Source organism: Echiichthys vipera (assembly GCF_963691815.1).
Source record: "Echiichthys vipera genome assembly, chromosome: 18".
NCBI lineage: Eukaryota > Metazoa > Chordata > Actinopteri > Perciformes > Trachinidae > Echiichthys > Echiichthys vipera.
The window spans coordinates 3,856,853-3,873,842 of record NC_139843.1 but is presented as its reverse complement, the minus strand read 5'-3'; the positions used below and the strand labels follow the sequence as shown (position 1 = coordinate 3,873,842).

The window sequence follows — 16,990 nt, the reverse complement described above, 5'->3', positions numbered from 1 at the left end:
GTCATAAAATACAAACGTACGTACAAAAATAATAGTTTAGGTCCATTTCATGTTAAAAAAAATAAAGAATAAAACACAATTAAGTGGATTAAAGGCAGCAGTCGCACTACTACAAAGTTGGAAAACCTGCAAAATATATAAATATTAACAAAGTGAAACTCCAAAATATAAACTATGCCAAAAACATAAACAATAATACATATATGTACTGTATATAAATATTAGATATAGATAAATAGAAAAGGCATTCCCTCAAAGAAGATTAAATGTGTTTCCTTCCTTTTTAAAATATTTTTATTAAATTCCCCTTGTTTTAACAAACATTCCCAGGGTGGAGCAAATATACATCACATGGTTGTGTTTTATAGGACAGACGAGGATTCTTTAAAACTATAAATAAATAAATAAAAACAGAAAACAAAAGTAGCATCCAGGGCATTATTTCCATTTGACGGTTACGATGAAAACAACCCCCACCCCCACACACACACACACACACACACACACACACACACACACACACACACACACACACACACACACACACACACACTCCAGATGAAATGGTTTTATTCAATGTTATAATTCTTTTAGGAAATCAAATTAGACGAGTTTGGATATTTGCCAAAAGAGTGCTTCTTTAAGTGCACGCAGTGTGGCGTGTGTGTGGTGGGGCGTCTACGAGCCTGGTGTACAAATATCCGAGGGTCACTTGAATGCAGCACAGCCGCAGGTTCGGACGCTGACGGTGCTGTGACAAGTGACGACCAACATGTAAGTTTATATGTTTACCCCAACGTTTATCAGAAAATCAGGTTTCTTCAGACTTCTATTCGTTTAAAAGAGTTTTTTAGAACCAAAGTAAACATTATATAACACTTCGGGTGCGGTCTGTGCGGCTGACTCACTTTCGGTTTCTTTATTATGAGGTTTTAACTGCACTTTAAAAGTTAAAAAGCAGATTAAATGTCATGTCGAGGGAGGGGAGTGTGGTTTGGTGTAAAGTGTGAGCGTGTTTTAGCGCTGGGGAAAGTGTTTTTGTGTTATTTATCGGTGCGTAAAAGGATTACGCACCAATATAAGTGAAGGAAAATCCGAATTTAAGTGCGTAATAACAACAACATGAAGAAGGAAGGAGGCTGTGAAAACACCGGAGCTGCTTCTGTCGCAACACACGCTGTCACCCCTCAGACTCGTGTTGTTTCATCATGTGTTTATGGCTGCAGCTCAACATGGAGGCAGCTGGCACCAAAGCGCGCACCTTCTCCCAGGTGGTGTTCACGGACACCCCTCACTCATACCCGCCGTCAACCCCCATCACCTGCTGCTTCACCCTCACCCCCACCTTCCAGCCGAGCCCCAGGGACTGGGTGGGCATCTTTAAGGTGGGGAAACCATATTTAAAAGTCAACTTATGTGTAAATATGGATGTGAGGTGCGTTAAAGGATAATGAACTTTTCTTCCAGGTGGGGTGGAGCACGACAAAGGATTATCAGACCTTTGTGTGGGTGGAGCCTTGTCTGGATGTGGACGGACTGGAAGAGTGTGCCAGAAGACAAGCTGTTTTTAAAGGTGAGATATAAGTTTCACTTTTGAGGCAGGGTGATATAAAAGCGCCCGGTCATGTTTGTAATGCACACTGGTGTTTCTGTCATGTGTAAACAGTTTGAATCTGTTTTTATGAGCTGCTGTGATCCTGAAGCATGTCTGATCCTCTGGCTCCGTGTTGTTGATATCTGATGCAGTCAAATCCTCTGTGCCAGAGATTTTTAAAGTAGGAGTCCAGCCAGGGGCATGGATGGACCACGGGACGGGCCTACTGGGCACAGGCCCATGAAGTCAGGGGGCCCTGACTCATGAAATGTGGCTTAAAAAAACACAAAACGATCCCAAAGAGATGTTAAATGAACACAAGTATACACAAAACGACCAAAAATGACCACACAGACAAAAAAAATGACTATATTGATAAAAAATGACAAGAAGGAGTTGCTAAATGACTAAATATAGACCACATAGACACGCCAAAAGATTAAAAATAGATTTATATTTAAAATGACCACAGAGAAACAAAACTACGACATAGAAATATAACATGACTAAAAATAGATGCAAAACCACCACAAAAAGATGCAAAATAACTAAAAATAGATGCAAAACCACCACAAAAAGATGCAAAATGACTAAAAATAGATGCAAAACCACCACAAAAGAAACACAAACTGATAAATACCTGAGGGCGGACGTTTTTTATGTATTAGCTGCAGTCTGAAGTTTGTCAAACAACAATATGAGATTATTTTGGGATCAAATAACATGATCGTTATCCCACAGGCATCCAGGAACTGAGCGAAACTAAGGAAGTAAAAGTTTTCAAGCTTCATCAGATTTAAGCTGTCTAATGTCCCGACAGGTTAACGCCTCTGCGTGGACCTCAACCGTTCATTTTTCTCCTCAGAGAGTTTCAATAAAGGCCCCAAAGAGATGAAAGTATCCAGTGTTTGAAAAAAGCAAATATTACAGAAGAGCTCACAAAAATGTTGAGTAACAGAAATAGATGTTTATTGTTTGTTTATCCCTTTAATTGTCTTGTGACCTGATTTGCCTTTGACTCATTAAATAAATATTATTTAAAAAAAGGCAGGGTTTGGATTTCTTCAATATAAACTGAATTTTATTTGGTTTTGGACAAAAAATAGATGCAAAACAACAACAAAAAGATGCAAAATGACTAAAAATAGATGCAAAACAACAACAAAAAGATGCAAAATGACTAAAAATAGATGCAAAAACACAACAAAAAGACGCAAAATTACTTAAAATAGATGCAAAACAGGTATATACGGTTTATACGGTAAACAACCTTTTTTTTCCTCATCTTCAAATGCATTCATGTAAAAGAGTGAAAAAACGAAGATTTCCTCGTTGTCCCGTCAGAATACTACCTGCCTAAAGACGAGATAGACTTCTACCAGTTCTGCTACGTCGACAGCTCCGGCCAAGTGCGAGGAGCCAGCACGCCGTTCTGCTTCAAGAACCCGGGGGAGCAAAGCATCGAGAGCAGCCCCGACGATGACGACCTCCTGGTTATCACAACGCAGGTATCCAACGCACATTAGAGCATTCTGGGGAGCAAACACACACGACTGGGTGGAGAATAAATGACTCATCAGGTAACTTTCCCCACTGATCTGTAGAGCTCTGTATAAATAATAATATAATTAATAAAGCGTCAAACTGACTGAATGTGTTTGGTTGAACCCAGGAGCAGGTGGAGCAGATCTGCCTGTGACTCATTAATTAAATATTATTTTAAAAAAGGCAGGATATTTCTGATTTCTTCATTATAAACAGAATATTATTTGGTTTTTGACTAAAAATAGATGTAAAACAATCACAAAAAGATGCAAAATGACTAAAAATAGATGCAAAACCACCACAAAAAGATGCAAAATGACTAAAAATAGATGCAAAACCACCACAAAAAGATGCAAAATGACTAAAAATAGATGCAAAACCACCACAAAAAGATGCAAAATGTCTAAAAATAGATGCAAAACCACCACAAAAAGATGCAAAATGACTAAAAATAGATGCAAAACCACCACAAAAAGATGCAAAACCACCACATAAAGATGCAAATTGACTAAAAATAGATGCAAATCCACCACAATAAGATGCAAAACAACTACAAAAAGATGCAAAATGACTAAAAATAGATACAAATCCACCACAATAAGATGCAAAACAACTACAAAGACGTACAAAACAACTAAAAATGGACTTAAAATGAGCACAAAGAGAAACAAAATGACTAAGAGTCGACTCTTTGAATCTGGATTTCTTGTTCCTACGTAGACAGAATGGGGGGCTCTTAAAAGTGACACAGTACTACATTATTTTATTATAAATAAAAATAAAGCTTCGCACTGACTGAATGTGTTTGGTTGAACCCAGGAGCAGGTGGAGCAGAGCGTGCGTGAGAAAGCCGAACTGCAGAAACAGTTGGATCAGACGAGAGCTGAAAACGAGACCTTAAAGAACCACGTACAGACGGAGCAGCGAGAAGCCGCCAGCCTCAAGGTCCGCGCACAGACACCACGCACGTGTCTGCTCGTTGTGCAACGCAGAGAAAGTGAACTTTGATAATTGACACAGTGGGGTTTATTTGTGTCTGCAGGGGCAGAACGAGCAGAAAGAGAGAGAGATGAGTGAACTGCAGAGAGAAATGGACGAAGTGAAGAAAGAAAACGAGCGTTTGAGGAGCGTCTCGCAGCAGCAGCAGAGAGAAATGGACGGCTTAAAGGTTTGTTTTTACGTTTCACTGTGAAATCAGAAGCTGCAGTGAGTTAAAGTGTGAACGCTAAAGTTGGTGTCACGACCAGGAGGAGATCCAAACGACGAAGCAGATGGAGAGACAACAACAACAACAACAACAACAACAACACGAGGCTGCAGAGCGGGAAAAACAGAGTCAGAGCCTGAATTCAGACGGAGCTTCGAGACAGAACGAGGTAAAATGATTTCATCTCTTTACGACACGCGCCTCTCCAACTAAGGCTGTACGTAAAGCCCATATTATTCATTATTATTTATTTATTTATTTATTTTTAACTTGTTTTATAAATATTATTATTTATGAATTAATTTATCTTTGAAGCTGTTTTTATTAGAGTTATTTTTTATTTATGAATGTATTTATTTTTAAGTTTTTATTTTTATTATTTATTTTTATTATTTTTTTTAAGTTGTTTTATTATTATTATTATTTCTTATTTCATCTTAAAGCTGTTTTTATTCTAATTATTTATTAATGAATGTATGTATTTCTATTATTTTTTATTTATTTATTAATACATTTATTTATAAATTATTATATTATTATTCATTCAATAATTTATTTATCTTTGAAGCTTTTTTATTATAACTATTATTGATTTATTTTATGAATGTATTTGTTTTTTTAGTTTATTATTATTATTATTTATGAATTAATTTATTTTTGAAGTTTTTTATTATAGTTATTATTTATTTATTTACTTATGCATTTATTTATTTTTGAGGTCACTTATTGTTATTTGTTTATTTATGATTTGTAGTTCTTGGTTATTTTATAATTATTATTCTTATAATAATTATTATTTTATCCCTAACAATGGTGTTTTATGACATTATGATTGTGGGAGGGGCGGGTTGATTCTTTAATCAAAAGGTTGTGCACCGACTGTGAAATATAAATATTAATATAATTCTTTAATATTTGATACATTCTTCTTTGTTAAACCTCGTTCAGAAATACGAGCGAGCTGTGATGAAGATCAACCAGCTGAAAGAGGAGCGTGAGGGGCTGCGAGGGAAGGTGCACGCTCAGACTGAGGCCGTTTCCACGTGAGTCAAGTCGCCGTCTGACCTTTAACTTGTCTGTTTACTTCTGTTCCTTCGCCTCAAACGATGTTTTTTTGTGTCTTTTAGGTTAAAATCAAAAGTCAAAGAACAAGAGAGGGAACTGCTCAAAATGAAAGACAGCGTTCAGCTCCTTCAGGTAAGTCTGCTCTGCAGGGCCACGTTTTAAAGGTAGCACACAGTCTGTATTCAGAAACTGTCTTTAAACGAGCCGTCGGGACTTCCTGTACAGTTGTGATGTCACAAATACTCTATATAAAGGTAGATAGCGACGCTACAGTGCTGTAACAGTCATTCCCCGGCTGCAATGACGGTGCAGAGACACAGAAAGACCCAGAGACACTGACCAATCAGAGCAGAAGGGGCTTTTTCAGGAGTAGGAGGTCTTAAAGAGACAGGTGCTAGAAAAAATTATTAGTTTTTTGAACATTAAAGCATGAAAACATGTTCTGTGAAACCTAAAATACAAGTGAATGAGCATTATCTGGGACATTTAAGTTAAATATTACCATGAAAAGACCAAAATCACCAAAATACTCGCATGCCCCTAAAGTTCGATGTCTCATCTCATCTCATCTTGAGCCTCTTATCCGGGGTCGGGTCGCGGGGGCAGCAGCTTAAGCAGGGGACCCCAAACTTCCCTTTCCCGGGCCACATTAACCAGCTCTAACTGGGGGATCCTGAGGCGTTCCCAGGCCAGTGTGGAGATATATTCCCTCCACCTGGTCCTGGGTCTTCCCCGAGGCCTCCTCCCAGCTGGAAGTTCGGATGTCAAACTTCAAAAACAGCTCAGATGTAGTTTATTATTCTCTTTCTAAAGGTTCAGTTGTTTCCTAAAACAGCTGCTCACTGTCGTTTTTATCAAACAACATGAGGAACTATTTTTAGCGGCGGATGAATCCACGTTTGGTGCTTTAGTGAGTTTTTGTGGCAGCAGGACGCTTTTTAAACACTGATGAAACTGTGACGGATTCACCGACGTGATCCAGGTCAGAAAAAGATCCTTTGGGTCCAGATCAGAACTTCAGATGTGTGTGTGTGTGTGTTTTACCTTCGTGCAGGTCGACCTCCAGAGCAGCGAGAAAGAGAAGGAGAGACTCTTTGCGGAGCTGCAACGGTCGCAGAGTCTCACGCACAACATGGACGCCGTGAAGAGAGAGAACCAGGAGTTATGTAGGAGGCTGTCGCAGCAGGAGACCCCGCAGGACTGTGCAGACGACGACCTAAGGGTGGGCGGGGGGAAAAACATCACATTTAAAAACAAGAGGCTGAAATTCTTAAATACACACAATGACACGCCTTCTCTTTATGCACAATGTCCTCTTCAGGCGCGGTGTCAGGATCTTGTCGGCCAGCTGCAGGACGCTCAGGTGAAACTGTCCGCGGAGAGGGAGGAGAGCAAAAACATCAAGAGACGCGCCGGGGCTCAGGAGAGGGAGCTGCAGGAGGTCAGGGAGCAGCTGGAGAAGATGGTCACATCCTCCGAGCAGACGCAACGGAAGAGCGGCAAACAAGAGGTGAACTCACAAAGCAGCTGCAGAAATCTACACTGTGGTTAGATTTATTATCGTGTGGGCTACGTTGAAGGGAATTCTCGAAGTGTGATTCTGTTGTAAAATCTTTTCCCTAACCCGACTCTCGCCAGATGAGTTTGGTTCATCCGCGCTTCCCTCATCCATCTGGGATCGCTCCATTAGGAAGTGATTTCAGGAGGCTGGGCCTTATCAAGTTCAGCCATCCGTGAGGAACTCGGAGTAGAGCCGCTGCTCCTTTGCGTTGAAAGGAGCCAGTTGAGGTGGTTCAGGATCATCTGGTAAGGATGAACCCTGGACGCCTCCCTAGGGAGGTGTTCCAGGCACGTCCAGCTGGGAGGAGGCCTCGGGGAAGACCCAGGACCAGGTGGAGAGATTAGATCTCCACACTGGCCTGGGAACGCCTCAGGATCCCCCAGTTAGAGCTGGTTAATGTGGCCCGGCAAAGGGAAGTTTGGGGTCCCCTGCTAAAGCTGCTGCCCACGTGACCCAACCCCGGATAAGAGGCTGAAGATGAGATGAGCCTTCAAAGCCTTCAGAGCCGTTCTCTGGTTCTGTTAAAGAAGAAAGATTCTCTAGATCGGACAACACGGATGAAACAGCAGCACCCATGTTGACGCCTGCTTCCACAGTGGTTTCTCTACTACGTCACATCTATAAAACCTCCTGATTGGCTCGACCACCTGAAATCACTTTCCTGTGGAGCGATCCCAGGTGGTTGAGTGGAGCTAGGCGGAACCAAAGTCATCGGGAGAGAGTCAGGTTACTTTTTTGGCACTTAAATGCATCAAATAAACCATCGAGACAGTTTTTTTTCGTGTAAAAAATCCTGGAGAGTGGCTAACAGCCGGGCCTGGCTAACAGTGATTAGCTCGGGGCAGTACAGTGAAGGCATTCAAAGGTCTTTTTTAACCACTAATGCTGCTGAAAATAACAGCAAACCTCTGCAGCAGCATGAGAAGAGTCCCTACACACAAAACAAAGTCAGTCATGACCTTCAGCACTGTTAATGGACCCCAGTATGCACAAATATGAAAATAACACATTAGTACTGCAGGAGAAAAGACCCAGACTCTAAAAACGGAGCTTGGTTTCCCTTCGTTGTTTCTCAGCTGCAGCTCAGAGAGGCACACGAAGCGATCGCAGACAAAGACGGCCTCATAGAAGAGAAGGACGGCGTGATCAAGCTGCTGAGACACGAGATGGAGGAGCTCGCCAGAGAAAACCAGGTACGTTCACGCAAACAAACACCGCCTTCAGGGTAGAGATGCACCGAACCCATACCCGGGTCGGATATCAGACGAATGAGGCCGATCCTTTCATCCAGGTATCGGATTTGATCGCAAAAAACTGGATCGGTGCATCTCTACTTCAGGGTCACTGTGTAATTTTAGACGCTCGTTTGTTTTAACTGGTTCATTCTGTCAGAGCCTGATGTGTGACATCGAGGGGCTGCGCAGAGTCAACGCCGAGCTCAGTGCAGCTCCACCCGCCGACCCGCCGCACGTGCAGCCTGACACCACCGCACCAGCCGCCGCCGCACCAGCAACCCACGACCGGGAACCGCAGGAGACGCCTGAACAGCCGGAGAACCTGTACGAGATCATAGGTGAGGAACAAGGTGGAGGTTATGTTACGGCCATCAGCTGCAGCTCTACACTAAACAATGAATAAAGGTTTTTATTCTATTATTAAGTTTAATTCAAAATCATGTACAGAATCATATTCATCATATCTGCTGTTTCATGCACAAGGTACACAACACATTTGGAGGTGTCTTTATCGGTGCACTCGAGTTGAAACGACACTTTTGAAAGGGTTAAACAGTTTTAACACTGTGACGGCTATTGTACCTTAATCACCAACGCTTCACTTAGCGTTGGTTTAGCAACGTTTGTCCCAGTCTACGATAATCGTTTTTAATTCATTGGTGTTTACTGATATGCCTGTCCTTGCAGGGAGCGCCGCAGAGGGAGAGGGAGAGGAAGAGGAAGAGGTGAGTCAAATCAGTTTAATATCACCTGTACCATCACTCACATGCAAAACATGTCCTCTATTGTGTCAGTATGTCACATAGACACACTTTCAGAGGCCAAAAACATCATTTGAGAGGCTAAAAACATTATTTGAGGGGCTGAAAACAGCATTTGAGGGGCTGAAACCAGCATTTGAGAGGCTGAAAACACTATTTGTGAGGTTAAAACATCATTTGAGAGGCTAAAAACATAATTTGAGAGGCTAAAACATTATTTGTGAGGCTAAAAACATAATTTGAGAGGCTAAAAACAGCATTTGCGGGGCTAAAAACATCATTTGAGAGGAGAAAAACATCATTTGAGAGGACAAAAACATAATATTAGGAGAGAAAAACAGCATTTGAGGGGAGAAAAACAGCATTTGTGAGGCTGAAAACATCATCATGACTTTAAACCAATCAGAACAAATGTTTCCTGATAAAACTAAATATAGTGTTTATCATTCATTAAAATCAAACTTAATGAACCTGCATTGAAACTAATCTAGGTTAAAAGAAGCTGGACTCTGCACTCCAAACCTCTCCGCATGCTCCCAACATCACCTCAGCTGTTTACTCTCCAAGGGGACTTCAACCCTAATCCTCGGCCTCTTCTGTTACCTCCTCTGTAACCTCTTCTGTCTCTATTTCTGCTCTGCAGCAGGCGCTGGTGTGCCGTCACTGCCAGGAGTGCTTCCCCTGCATAACCCGACACGAGCTGGAGCAGCACGAGCAGAGTCACCGCGTGTGCCCCTTCTGCACGATGATCTGCGACAACATGGAGCAGTCCGTGTTCGAGGATCACGTCTACAGCCACGAGCTGTGAGGGCGCGTGTGATCCCGGGGCGACACAGACGTCAGGTGGTCGCGTGTAAAAAGAAACATAGTTAGAGTTTTAACAGACTTTATATTACTGTTGGCCGTCGTCCAAAGCAAACGCGGTATACACTTTTTGTTTTCCAGCACCTAGTGTCCGTCGAGCAGAAAGAATCCGCGGAGGTGTTTCGTCACAGCGAACGCCGTGTCCTCGTTTATTTTGGTCTTCTTTAAAAAGTAAACACTCATTCTCAAATGGCTAAACAAAATAGTCTGAAGTCGTTTGCTGTATTTACGCATTAGGCAAGCGTTTACAAATGTCCTTTTTATTATTCAATTACTGGCAACAGGCCACACACACACACACACACGGGTTTCTGTCTTCCTCAGTGTGTTAGTGATTAAATTAACCTGTAAGGCTGCAGCTAAACCCAAAGATATTCAGTTATATGATATAAAGAGAAACACGGGACATCTGAGTAATAGAGAGGCTGAAACCAGCATTTGAGGGGATATAAACATCATTTGAGGGACTAAGAAAAGGATTTGAGACTGAAAACATCATTTGAGACTGAAACCAGAATTTAAGAGGCTAAAAACATCATTTGTGAGGCTTAAAATAGCATTTGAGGGACTAAAAACAGCATTTGTGAGGCTAAAAAATTAATTTGAGGGACTAAAAACATCATTTGTGAGGTTTGTTAATGTTTGTTTGCAACATCTGCAAAAAGCAAACATAAAATAGTTTGTGATTATTTTTCTGTTCCATCAACGCAGCGATTCATCGACTGATCCGTTGACCTCAACTTCCCCCTCAGTTTTCCCTGTTTGTGAAAACTATGGTGTGCTTTGGAAAACAATCAGCAGTAAAGTATATAAATAAATACATAATTTGCAGTAAAACATGCTTTAAAGATGGAAGGGTGCCTTCAGGTGGATGAAAGTATAATTTAAAATAAAGCCTGTCACATTTAAAACTGACTATTTCACCCACAGTTCTTAATTTGCATCATAGCTTTGCACTTTTTTCATGTCTCCATGGAGATTCTTGATCGACGATAACCACATTACGCTGATTTATGTTTATTTAACTGTTGATTTGTTGATTTAAAAGTGTGTATGACGAAGTGAAGTGTTGGAATGAGGAGGAGAAATGTAGAAAGTGAATGTATGTGAAGTTTAAGTGCACTTAAATGCTGATACAATAAAGACAAAAATCAAGTGGTGGAATGCAGTTTGTCGTCTTTAAAACTTTATACATGAAAAATGAAACGGTTACATGTTCTGTACATTGGCTCACAGCCGCCCGCACATCGTGACACGAGCAGCACGCCGCTGACGCTCATGTGAAGCGTCGTTTCTAATAACGTGAGCGGCTCGCTGCATAGAAGCTGCGTGCACTCGTGTCCAGAAAACAACCTCAGAGTTCACCCAGCAGGCACATTTTGTTACCAACACATCTCTGGAGCAGTCACCCCCCTCTTCCTCCTCCTCTACCTCCTCCTCCTCTCAAGGCGTCATCTGATTGGCCTCCTCCTCCTCCTCCTCCTCCTCCTCCCCCTCCTCCCCCTCCTCTTTCCTCCTCCTCCTCCTCCTCCTCCTCCTCCTCCTCCTCCTCCTCCTCCTCCTCCTCCTCCTCCTCCTCCTCCTCCTCCTCCTCCTCCTCCTCCTCCTCCTCCTCCTCCTTCACCTCTCAAGGCGTCATCTGATTGGCCTCCTCCGGCGTGATGTCACGGGAGCTGAGCTCAGAGAAGAGGGCGGGCAGCCAGTAATGTGCTTCTCCCGCTGCCTGAGAGTCCAACCAGGCCAGGCCTTCCTTCAGCAGGTGCTCCTGGAAACACGCAGAGTGGAGGTCAACGATGCTTCAGAGTTCATTTAACACCACTTAGACGGCAATTTAACACTAAATAATACATTTTTACGATCAGGTCGTCTTAAATCAGCTGATTTTCACTCACCAGGACGTGACAAGCTCGTTCCTTCTCCCATTTCAGACTCTCCGTGATCTCACTCACGGAGACGTAGCCCTTCTTCTACAGATGAACAAAGAAACAACAGATGAGCCATCTCTTCTTTTACATCTGTTGAAACCTGCTGCTACGTCCGTCTCTTTAAGTAACAGCTTGTTTGTCTGAACTTGTTTAACATTACAGACGGACCGCTGCAAAGCTTGTGATGTTTGTCAGCTGGTGATGACGGGGAGGGGAAAGCAGGAAGATGGAAAACAGTGACATCAAGTGATAGACTTTGGAACTTGCTTTACAGTTGTATTTTCCCAGTGTCTTTAATTCTAAATTTTATTGACTCATCTGACATGAGGAGTCTCTGACGCGCGGCCCTTTGCTGCATGTCTCCCTCTCTCTCGCTCACCCCATTTCCTGTCTGTCCGATATAGTAAAAGGCTTGACAACGGCCTAAAATAAATAAATAAATACATTTGTCACTGCGTCTTTACCTCGGCCAGCTGCAGAACTACAGTGTGGTCCATGTTCAGTTCCGCTGGGACCGACTGGACCAAGTAAGAACCACCGACAGGAATCATCCCGAAGCCGTTCCCCATCACCTTCAGTTTCTTTATGGCTCTCATCAAGTCGTCTCTGGGGAGGCACATATTCAATGAGTTTATTAATATACGACTTGAACATGAACATATGGGCATTAAAAGATCCAAATATGATGTCTTGAATTTACTTACTGGCTCACATCCTGAGCGTATTTACCTCTTCCCTTCAGTACTCTGTGATGCAGTTCATCCAGAGTAATAAGCCCTGAAAGAAAATACACAAACAATATTAATCATGCAGGTGTTTATGACTGGAATTATGATACAGGGCTTTGTTTACATGCAGAACATCATACATGAGTGGAGTTGACTGCGTTGCAGAAATGTTTGTCCCCTCTGTTACCAGTCAAACACAATGATTACCACTTAGATTACAGATAAATTACAAACCTCCGTTTCTGTGTTTCAGGGCCAGGCACACTTCAACAATCTGTACACCGAGCTCATAATAGAAGTCACCGACGCCGAGCATCTCAGACCAGAAACCTTTGCCAGCTGTGGAATAAATAAGGAAAGTTATTTTCAACACACGATTGAAATGTCTCTGAGACTTTATGGAGTTTTGCAGATTATGTTCCAGATGTTTCTCACAGGCAAGTGGGTCAACTCCGATGGTGGCACACATCTCCTGAAACTGAACCCTGAACTGTGAGTTCTTTCGGATTTCTTGTTTGTGTTTGCTGGCGAACTCCTCCAGGTTCGACTTGAAGGTCTCCAACTGCTTCGACATCTGGAAGAAAAGCAAACAGGTGAGTAAATGCATGAACGAGGGAATATAAACAGATAAACTTCTGCGTACAAAATATATGGCACATGTGGATTTGTAACTGGAGGCCGGGACTGTACAAAAATATATATTTTAAACTGATTGTTTGTTTTTGATTTATAAATATGATAATTACCAAACAGGCAAATAAGTTTTACACAGCCGTCAATTGTTATTTTGTTAAATATGGACAGATAAAAACGAAACTTAGCAACTAAAATGTATATTTTTTTATTCAAAATACCAGCATTACTATATAATACTGCTAGGTGTCTTAATCTTTAATAGATCGTAATTCATTAGTTGAGTATGAAGTAGAACAAAACCCAAGAACTGAAGAAGTGCAATAACCCTCGACTTACTCTTGCACCTTTGTTATAGTATTACCTCATCGTGTATGTGTGTATATATTTATCTTGATTTTTATATTTTGCTATTTATATTTCCAATACTTGTAAGCTGCTAAACTGTATTTGTTGTCCTTAAAAAACAATGACAATAAAGATATATCTCAGCTCAACAAAATGTATTTATATAGCACATTTAAGTAAACAACCTTAGTTGCCCAAAGTGCAAACAGCAGCATAAATCATCAACGTTAACAACAAGAAAGGGCAATAAGAATAATTACTGAGATGAGGTAAAACAATTAAAACCTTTACTAAAAGATACAAATAACAGTTAAGGCTGTCAGAACAATTACTAAGATGAGGTAAAACAAATAAAAGTTATAATAAAAGATAAAAAATAACAGGTCAGGGTGTAATAACAATAACTAGGAGAAGGTAAAAGAAATAAAAGCTATAATAAAAGATAAAAAATAACATGTCAGGGTGAGTGAAGGCCAATGAGAAAAGGTGAAAAAGTGATTTAAAATGCTCCGGTTTCTATCTAAAATGTAAATAATCACGTACATCACTTACTTGTAAAGTACTTGAGTAAATGTATTTAATTACATGGCAACCGTGGAAACACGTTTATATTTAATGAAGAAGTGTTTTTTTTAAATAAAATAAATAAAACAAAAAAGACTCACTTGGACAATTTGATCCTCTGCCAGAACAGTTCCTCTTTCTTTATATTTTGCCTAAACAGAGAAATAAAAAATCATAAGTTAGATTTGAGAGTGTTTGTTCAAATAAAGAAGTTAATGTAAGAACAAAATATTAATAATAATAAACTTTAAATGACCTCTGCCAGCTTCTTTTTGGCGATAGCTCCCGCACCAACTCCTCTGCGATGCATCCTGCTGAAGTTTAATTAAAAATATAAACTACAAAACTACAAAAAACAGTCAGTTACGTTTATTTAACATTTATATTTATCTGGTTAGAGCTAAGCTAGCGTTAGCTGCGAGTATATTTCTTGTTTTTGTCACTTAATCTCACACTTAAACGCATTAATACGCACTTATTTAATAACGTTAGCGTTTACATAAGCAGTCCGCTATTAAAGCTAACAAAAACAGGTGAAAAATGTACTTTTTAGGAGATAAATGCGGTTTAATTTGATGTATAAATCCACTTTAGTTCAACTGTTTCCATTTTGAGTGACAGGAAGTGAAGTACTTCCTCGTCGGTGACGTCAGTAAAGCCTGTCACAGCGCCCCCTGGTGATGTGGCGAATACAGCAGGCCAGTGTGGGAACTACACCTGCAGAATAACAATACGAAGTGATAATGCACAGGTAAATGCACTGGCATGCACAGGGGTCCAATCGTTGAAAAACGTGTGCAAAGGTGCCCTCTAGTGCTAAAACATGTGCTAAAGTGTCTAATAAGAGCCAAAATGTGTGCTAAATTCCCATCCTGGAGCCAAAACGTGTGCTAGAGTAACCTCTAGTGCTAAAACATGTGCTAAAGGGTCCTCTGGGAGCCAAACCGCGGGTTAAAGTGCCCTCTTGTTGGAGCCAAAACGTGAGCTAAAGTGCGCTCTTTGAGTGAAAACGTGTGCAAAAGTGTCCTTTTGGAGCCGAAACATTTGCTAAAGGGCCCTCTAGGAGCCAAACCGCAGGTTAAAGTGCTCTCTTGGAGCCAAAATGTGTGCTAAAGTGCCCAAACCGCGTGTCAATGTGCCCTCTAGAAGCCAAAATACGTGCTAAAGTGCCATCTAGAGGCCAAAACATGTGCTAAAGTGCTCTGTCGGAGCCAAAACGTGTGCTAAGGTGTCCTATATGAGCCAAAACGTGTGCTACAGTTCCCTTGAGGAGCCAAATCTTGTTAAAGTTCCCTCTAGAAGCCAAAACATGTGCTAAAGTGTCCTCTAGGAGCCAAAACGTGGGCTAAAGTGCCCTCTAGGAGCATGAACATGTGCTAAAGTGCCCTCTTGGAGCCATAATATAAAAGTGCAGAAGACTTTTATTTTTGATATTTTAAGTACATTTGATGATACTTATGTACTTTAACTTAAGTAACATTTTGAAAATGAGAACTTTTACTTGTAAAAGATCATTTTTCTACTTAAATAAAGGATCTTACTTTATAATTCTGCTCCACTGTATATGAGAGGTGGGATGTAACTAAGTACATTTAATCAAGTACTTAAATACACTTTGAGTTGGTTTTTGATTATTTTAATGATTACTGTTTATCCAGTTAAATATCAGAATACAACTTAATTATAATGATAATACATTTTATTCATATAAGTGGTTTTTTTTTTCATAAAACTCAATATTAGAAGCAAGAAACCACCAGTAACAAGTAAACAAATCAAAGTAATAATGCAGGCAGCTGTGTTCAATTATAATTTCAGTGTTTATATAAAGAGCTGCTGCATCACTTACAAGTCAGTGTAAATATGTGTAGTTTCTTTTTGATAAGATAAGCTTCAGTCAAACATCCTGATACTGAACATTTACGCCCTCGTTTTACGTCTTTATCTAACAAACCATTAGTTCTTCATACGCCGCTAATGTGCCACTTTTTCATTAGTTTAATGGTGCGTGCGTCTTCTCCTGTAAAGGTTTTTAACTCTTTGGAAATCCATTCCCTCTCTCTGTATTTATCACGGCGCTGCTTATCGCTCATCGCTTGTCACCTGTGTTTCATTAATGCTTTAATGTGCCGTAACTAAAATGTTTTTCCAGCTCCCTTTCCTCCTACGACACGTTTGCCTCTGAGAAAACTGTATAAAAGCTCATTTTCTGAAGGCAGTCCTCCAGGGAAGGCACTTTCTTATTGCATGATTTTAAGACATCTCAATTTAAAGGTAAGAAAATGCACTTAAAAATGACTTTAATGTGGTTGTTCGCACTTGATTTAAGCTTAAAGTTTAGTCCAAATGCTCTTAGACTGCTGCATTTGGGCATTTTTTATTATCAGATCTCATTTAATGAAACATTTCTGCTTCAAGGTCATGATGAAGGTCGTGCTGTTGGAGGTTTTGGTCGTCTGGCTGCTCGGAGCGCTGCACGCAGACACAGAAGCTCGGCCTGAACTCACAGGGTTAGTCTCACTACACTTCCCCAGAGTTTTAGCTTCTCAAATCTGTTTAATATATGAAGATGTCACATTTTAGCACCTAAACAAACCATTACAGCTTCTTATTTATTCATTGAGAAAGAAATCCTTTTGCGTTGGGTTGTAATTCAAGTGTTCTGAGAGAACTCTAGGCATCTGCACCTCCTCTCAGTTGTGTTTTCAGGCTTTAGAAAATCTAGTCCGTGACGGGAGACGTTGGCCAACAGGTTATTTCAGAGACAAACAGCGAGAGAAAGTGTTCCTATTGGCTGCTCTGTGAATGCAGATGTACGTTGTTACGAAAGTCTGATTCAACGATGGAAAATCCTGCAGAAAAAGTTGCTATTTCAGCTTCTGCAGCAAATTATGGAAGATGATTCTCAAAAAGAGTCAACAAAAAGAGTCAGAAAGAATTAGAAAGAGTCAAAAGAGGCA

The 16,990-nt window shown here is 40.7% G+C and overlaps 2 protein-coding genes across 3 annotated transcripts; one reads left to right on the top strand and one right to left on the bottom strand.

Annotated features, from left to right (window-relative positions):
- The first annotated feature begins 700 nt into the window (after nucleotides 1–700).
- calcoco2 (calcium binding and coiled-coil domain 2) lies at nucleotides 701–10,987 on the top strand. The gene is made up of 15 exons (XM_083933210.1): nucleotides 701–774; nucleotides 1,227–1,385; nucleotides 1,468–1,573; nucleotides 2,939–3,102; nucleotides 3,959–4,084; nucleotides 4,182–4,307; nucleotides 4,387–4,515; nucleotides 5,295–5,389; nucleotides 5,474–5,543; nucleotides 6,466–6,633; nucleotides 6,733–6,921; nucleotides 8,049–8,165; nucleotides 8,365–8,545; nucleotides 8,895–8,932; nucleotides 9,612–10,987. Exons 2-15 carry the CDS (start codon nucleotides 1,233–1,235, stop codon nucleotides 9,774–9,776), a joined length of 1,827 nt encoding a protein of 608 aa, XP_083789336.1. The 5' UTR covers nucleotides 701–774; nucleotides 1,227–1,232; the 3' UTR covers nucleotides 9,777–10,987.
- A 472-nt stretch (nucleotides 10,988–11,459) lies between these two features.
- On the bottom strand, nucleotides 11,460–14,642 carry snf8 (SNF8 subunit of ESCRT-II; the record flags this gene model as incomplete). 2 transcript variants are annotated; one of them, XM_083932912.1, is made up of 9 exons in its annotated part: nucleotides 14,577–14,642; nucleotides 14,287–14,344; nucleotides 14,132–14,182; nucleotides 12,921–13,059; nucleotides 12,720–12,824; nucleotides 12,462–12,534; nucleotides 12,222–12,363; nucleotides 11,725–11,799; nucleotides 11,460–11,597 (listed from the first exon to the last, which is right to left on the bottom strand). In XM_083932912.1, exons 2-9 carry the CDS (start codon nucleotides 14,338–14,340, stop codon nucleotides 11,460–11,462), a joined length of 777 nt encoding a protein of 258 aa, XP_083789038.1. In that variant the 5' UTR covers nucleotides 14,341–14,344; nucleotides 14,577–14,642. The 2 variants fall into 2 exon arrangements, with proteins under 2 accessions (XP_083789038.1, XP_083789037.1); XM_083932911.1 differs by having other exon boundaries at nucleotides 14,287–14,636.
- Nucleotides 14,643–16,990: the final 2,348 nt, after the last annotated feature.

What these genes read in the sequence shown, in the direction of transcription:
- calcoco2 (XM_083933210.1), top strand. Translation starts at nt 1,233, where the DNA reads ATGGAGGCAGCTGGCACCAAAGCGCGCACCTTCTCCCAGGTGGTGTTC. An exon ending in AAGACAAGCTGTTTTTAAAG is followed by an intron (nt 1,574 to 2,938) that starts GTGAGATATAAG and finishes TTGTCCCGTCAG; the next exon opens with AATACTACCTGCCTAAAGAC. An exon ending in GAGAAGCCGCCAGCCTCAAG is followed by an intron (nt 4,085 to 4,181) that starts GTCCGCGCACAG and finishes TTGTGTCTGCAG; the next exon opens with GGGCAGAACGAGCAGAAAGA.